Source organism: Benincasa hispida, chromosome 10, assembly GCF_009727055.1.
Source record: "Benincasa hispida cultivar B227 chromosome 10, ASM972705v1, whole genome shotgun sequence".
NCBI lineage: Eukaryota > Viridiplantae > Streptophyta > Magnoliopsida > Cucurbitales > Cucurbitaceae > Benincasa > Benincasa hispida.
The window spans coordinates 18230060-18235887 of NC_052358.1; the positions used below are offsets into that span (position 1 = coordinate 18230060).

At 35.8% G+C, this 5828-nt stretch overlaps 1 protein-coding gene across 1 annotated transcript; it reads left to right on the plus strand.

Annotated features, from left to right (window-relative positions):
- Positions 1–753: 753 nt before the first annotated feature.
- Positions 754–5266, plus strand: LOC120089114 (26S proteasome regulatory subunit 6B homolog). Its single transcript, XM_039046534.1, has 6 exons — positions 754–1317; positions 2020–2250; positions 2516–2674; positions 2862–3014; positions 3265–3348; positions 4568–5266. Exons 1-6 carry the CDS (start codon positions 823–825, stop codon positions 4700–4702), a joined length of 1257 nt encoding a protein of 418 aa, XP_038902462.1. The 5' UTR covers positions 754–822; the 3' UTR covers positions 4703–5266.
- The last annotated feature ends 562 nt before the right edge of the window (positions 5267–5828 follow it).

The window sequence follows — 5828 nt, forward strand, 5'->3', positions numbered from 1 at the left end:
TTACTTTTTAAAACGTACCCATTTGCAATTAGAACCCTTGAAAAAAGGGTCATTCATCTAGCAGACCTTATCATCCTCATTGGATCTCTCATTATGTAGGTAGTTATAAGGAAAGTGCTTTTGATTTGTAAGTCCTTTTTTTTTTTTTAATGGTTACGTTATATAATTTATAATGATTCAGTCTCTTTCATGAAAACATCATTAAATTTTAATGATTTCTTTACACAAAAAGGTTGATAACCTAATTAAGAGTCAACTTTCCTTATAAGTCATAACAACTAAGTTGTTACATAAATAAAATAGACAAGTAAATTTAATGAAATTTTTTATAATGGACATTAAATTGTGACAAATTTAAAAATATAGAGACTAAATTGTTACAAAATTAAAAATATATAGATTAAGTTATTACATGCTAAATTCTAAAGACTAAATTATTACAAATTTAAAAATACAATGACTAAATCAAATTGCCATTTCTTTAAAAATTCCAGGACAAAAGTGATTAAAAAATAAAAAAGGAATCTTGGAACTGAAGCGACTTGTTTCTGTTTCTGGGGCGTTCAATTTGCCTCCAAATGGCCCAAGCAGCAATATACATAAATGGGCCTGATCGAGCTGGGCCTAGAATTCAAACTGGGCCTCAGAATCTCGACCGACGACTCAAGAAAGCAATGGGGAGAAACGACATCGTTTTCAATCACGTTCTTGGAAGGACTATATAATAAATCAAGAGTAATCCCCGATGGCAAATTTCTTGCGCTTTACTCCAATTTCCCACTTTTGCTTTCTGCTGAGAGAAGGAAGAATCTGTAAACAAGAATGGCGGCCTCAGCTATGGTTCTCGACCCGAAATCCTCATTGGAGCCGCCGGCATCGTTCCCGTCGATGAGATCTGATCTCCAAGGCTGGGCGGAACAGTCTTCCGACGAGGATGACCTCTACAGCCGTCTAAAATCGTTGCAGCGGCAGCTTGAGTTCATCGACATTCAAGAAGAATATGTGAAGGATGAACAGAAGAACTTGAAGCGCGAGCTTCTACGAGCACAGGAAGAGGTTAAAAGGATACAGTCGGTGCCCTTGGTAATCGGCCAATTCATGGAAATGGTCGATCAGAATAATGGGATTGTTGGATCCACCACTGGTTCTAATTATTATGTCAGGATTCTCAGCACTATTAATCGCGAGCTTCTTAAACCCTCCGCCTCCGTCGCTTTGCACCGTCACTCTAATGCCTTAGTCGACGTCTTGCCTCCTGAGGCCGACTCTAGTATATCTCTGCTCAGCCAGTCGGAGAAGCCTGACGTGACCTATAATGTGAGTTTTACATCATTTCGTTTTCCTAAGTTGTTCGAATTTGCATAATAACGGTACTTCGTCGTTCTTGGGTGTATACGTTTGCTAATTGGAATTAGGGTTTAGTGTAATCCAGTCTTCTTGTTGTGGTTTGAACTTTTGATAAATTGGGATATCTTCTTGTTCTAAATCTCAAATTGAAAGGGGCTTAGATTGTTCTTCAAAGCATTGGGTGACTATTCGACGGAATTTTATGAAATCTGATAACATTTCTTGGTTCGTTTGTTTTAACCGAAAAATTTTCTTTCTGGGTAAGATTAATGTCATTCGTGATTTTCTGAATGTCCGGTTTTTCTGAAGGTTTTGAAGGATTCGTTGAGTGTGTTTCCCTTGGGTTTAAATGTGTATTTTAGATTGAACCATTAATTGAACATTGAAGTATTTTTGCCTTCAATAGAGAAAAGGCTTCTGCGAAGTTAGGTTTCTTATTTGAACGAACTTTCTCAAAAAAAAAAAAAAGTTCGATCAACTTGACTTTCATGGCAATTCTCATCGTATTTATTCTCTATTTCTTAACATGAGTTTGAGGTTGCGGACTTTGATTTAGCTCATTAGATTTTATTTCTTCCGACTTGATGCTATGTTTCCTCGAGGAACGCTTGTACAAAGAATGGCTGGAAATTTGCTTACTGTTCTTTTTTCTTCTTTTTAAATCATTTTTAGGATATTGGGGGATGTGATATTCAAAAGCAAGAAATTCGTGAAGCAGTAGAGTTACCTCTTACCCACCATGAACTGTACAAACAAATTGGTATTGATCCTCCTCGTGGTGTTTTGCTTTATGGACCCCCTGGAACTGGTAAAACTATGCTTGCCAAGGCTGTTGCTAATCATACAACTGCAGCCTTCATAAGAGTCGTTGGGTCTGAATTTGTTCAGAAGTATTTGGGTGAGGTAAGTTTGGAATTTCCTTCGTAGTTTGTAACTTCTTTTACTTGGTCATTTTCTAACTTCTTGTACAACAAAAAAATTTGTGACAAACTTTTAAGTTTACATGAGTTCTCACTTCAATCTTGGTTGTTTGTGGGAAACTAGCCATTGATACCGCTTGAGCTGTGTTCTTGATCTCAGTTTCAATATTTTTAAGGCATTGAAAGTTCAGTTACTGGTGGGGATCTTTCTTGGGAATGACTTATTTTTTCCTTTTGTTCACCTTCAGGGTCCACGTATGGTCCGTGATGTTTTCCGTCTTGCTAAGGAAAATGCCCCTGCAATTATCTTTATTGATGAAGTCGATGCCATCGCAACAGCCCGATTTGATGCTCAAACAGGAGCTGATAGAGAAGTCCAGCGTATTCTCATGGAACTTCTAAATCAGGTATGAATTAAATGTAGATTCAATTTCACAAGGGTATGATGATGATCAATGGGTCCTAATGTAGGTACTGGTTGCAAATTTTGTGAAATTATTTCAGAGTGGAGTGCTATTCTTATATTTAGCTAATAAATAATATTTTGATGACTACTTGTTTGTTTAGTTCTTTACTTAATTTTATTTTTGGTAGATGGATGGGTTCGACCAGACAGTGAATGTTAAAGTCATCATGGCGACCAATAGGGCCGACACATTGGATCCTGCCCTCTTACGTCCTGGAAGACTTGACCGAAAGATAGAATTCCCTTTACCAGATCGTCGACAAAAGAGGCTGGTATTTCAGGTAAATCTCGTACAAAATTTACTTTAAGCTCAAATTTTTTTTCCCCTTGTCATATAGCAGCAATGGTTTCTAGTATTTGTAGTTTGTCTCTGCCCGTTTTCTCTCTTCAGATCTCCCTAGGTAGGGCAAATAACATTGGACATCTGTAGTTTTGGTTATTTATGCCGTGAGATTTACATTCTACTTCTTGAGTTCTTGTTACACGTCAATTTTAGTTAATGAGTTCTATTTATCCATGATTTCCTTGTAGGTTTGTACTGCAAAAATGAACTTGGGTGATGAGGTGGATCTTGAGGATTATGTTTCTCGCCCAGACAAAATCAGTGCTGCTGAGGTTAGTCATTGAAATACCAATGTGTGTGTTTAGTTATCATCAGTATTCGGTTGAAGTACAGTAGAACTGATGTAGTGAGTTAGTTTAATAATTTTGGTTAAGTTCTTTTTAGTTTTTTTACATGCATACTTTGTCATTGAATCCTATAGGGGTTGGTCTCTTGCATCGAAAGATTCGAATCATGTAAAATCCTTCAGATAATATTACAACTGATGTAGTGAATTATGTGTATGTCCAGTTATCATCAGTTGAAGAAAGTATAGTAGAACTGATATAGTAAGTTAGTTTAATAATTTTGGTTAGGTTCTTTTTAGTTTTTTTAAATACATACTTTAACCTTAAGTCCTCTATAAGGGTAGTCTCTTGTATTGAATACTTTTGAATCATAATAAAATCCTTCAGATGATATTTCTTGGACAACTCTTTCCGAACACTTCTTGCTAACCACTCAGAACTCAATACTGAAGAATTATCTTATAAATTTTATTTTATTTTATTTATTATCGGTTTCGTGTTCTTTAAAACCTTATAACAAAACTCTGGGGAAAAAAAATTGTAGTGCACATCATACCGTTGCCAACAAAACACTGCATTTCACCCAATTCCTAGTTTACTTCTCTAGTCGCATTACTTGCAGCCTCCAATCTGAATATACCACCCATCCCCAGGCCACTTTTGGGAAAAAGAAAACCTGGTGTGGAGTTGTTAACTGTTATGGGAAGGAAAGTAGAGTGAGGGTAGGAGAGAATCGTTCTTAGCTTTCCAGGATTTTTATACAACCTAGTTAGGGATGTTAGTATGGTATTGGTGAGGGGCATAAGAGGGTAATTAGATGGGGAGTTAGTTTATCTTGATATGAATAGGAGGGTGTGTGAAGGAAGGGGCCCAATTGTTGAGTGATCTAGGGCTTGGGTTGGCATACTCCAGAGGGGGGGTGGTTTCAAGTGCCTTTATACTTGTTTATCTTGTAGTTATTTTTTTTTATATTTAATATACTCTAGATCTTAATTCTAATTAGGAGGTATGTTAGTGAAGTAAAGAGATGTTCATGACAGATGGGGTCTAACAAATGTAGGATTGAAATTGAACACTGTAGCAGTATCCTCGAAAGAAACTGTGTGCTCCTTTATTGTTGAGGTGTAGTTATATACTTCATATTGTGTGTGAAAATTTAATTGTCCGCCAAACATTGATCATTAGATGTGATGGCTAACTGCAGATCGCTGCTATCTGCCAAGAGGCCGGGATGCATGCAGTTCGGAAGAACAGATACGTAATACTTCCCAAAGATTTCGAGAAGGGCTACAGAACCAACGTGAAGAAGCCCGACACAGACTTCGAATTCTACAAATGATTCTCAGAGGTGGAAGTGAGGTCCCAGTATTATTGTCTTTGTCGATATGATATGATCGTAATTATAGATTCCTTCCTTTCACTCACTTGGAGATTGTGGTTACAGCGACTGCTAGATCAAGTTTATTTGCCCATCGGATAGAGATGTGGGCCGGTAATTTTCCTTGTATCACTCTGTTACTCCTTGCCTTGCTATATTTTCGCATCATTTAGAATGCTGGTCTCTCCGGGATAGCTCAAATCTTGAATTGTTTTCTACTGGCCTCTGCTCTAATCTATCCAAGCATTGAAAAAGGATGTTCATAACTACTCAGCAAATAGAACATTATCAAATTTGTGTGCTGGGTTCAGTTCTAATGATGCAAACAAAATCTCTTTTTATTTCAGCCCATGGAGTAAGGTACTGCTTATTTATTGTTTGTTTATTTCTATCACTAAGGAGGCGGCTGTGCACTTACACACATTGAGATCTGATTGTAGTGCGAAGGTTTAAAATGTTGATTTCATTAAAAATGTCCAAGTTTTAATTTTTATAGAAATGTTGGTGGAAATATAGATAAAATTATGTCGATGGATGTGGTGTGGAAAAAAATTATTAAAAAAAACCAAATAACATTTAAATTAATAAATGATCATTTTACACCTTACTATTTATATTATATCAATATTAGTGATATTTTTATTGTTGTTTTCTATGTTTGGTTGATTTTTTTCCCAATATAATAGAAACATCGATTCTATGAGTGTGGAAATTTTGATATGTTGATTAAAAAATTTAATACCATGTTGGCAGGCTTCGTTTGGAGATTTAATAGTTGTCATTTAGATAGCACAAGCAGTTTTATGGTTTCATCATGTGGCACTTTGGATGTTTTGTTTAAAGAACTAATGGATAAAGATTGGAAGGTCAAAGTGAGTGTATAGTTCAACTAACTTAAAAGATCGGAAGGATTATTGAAATATAAGAAGAGGGTATCTGGGGCAAGAACGTAGGGTAACTGAATTTTTGTTAACGGATTTGATTTCTAGAATTTACTAATTAAATTCATTCAAACTTTTAGAATTCATTTTTTTGTACAGCTAAATTTATTCTATATGCATACTAAATTGTTTTTAATTATAGAAAA

Bases quoted from the DNA above. Each gene is read 5' to 3' on its own strand.
- LOC120089114 (XM_039046534.1), top strand. From the start codon at position 823: ATGGCGGCCTCAGCTATGGTTCTCGACCCGAAATCCTCATTGGAGCCG. The intron at 2,675-2,861 runs GTATGAATTAAA...TATTTTTGGTAG, and splicing joins TCATGGAACTTCTAAATCAG to ATGGATGGGTTCGACCAGAC. The intron at 3,349-4,567 runs GTTAGTCATTGA...GGCTAACTGCAG, and splicing joins ACAAAATCAGTGCTGCTGAG to ATCGCTGCTATCTGCCAAGA.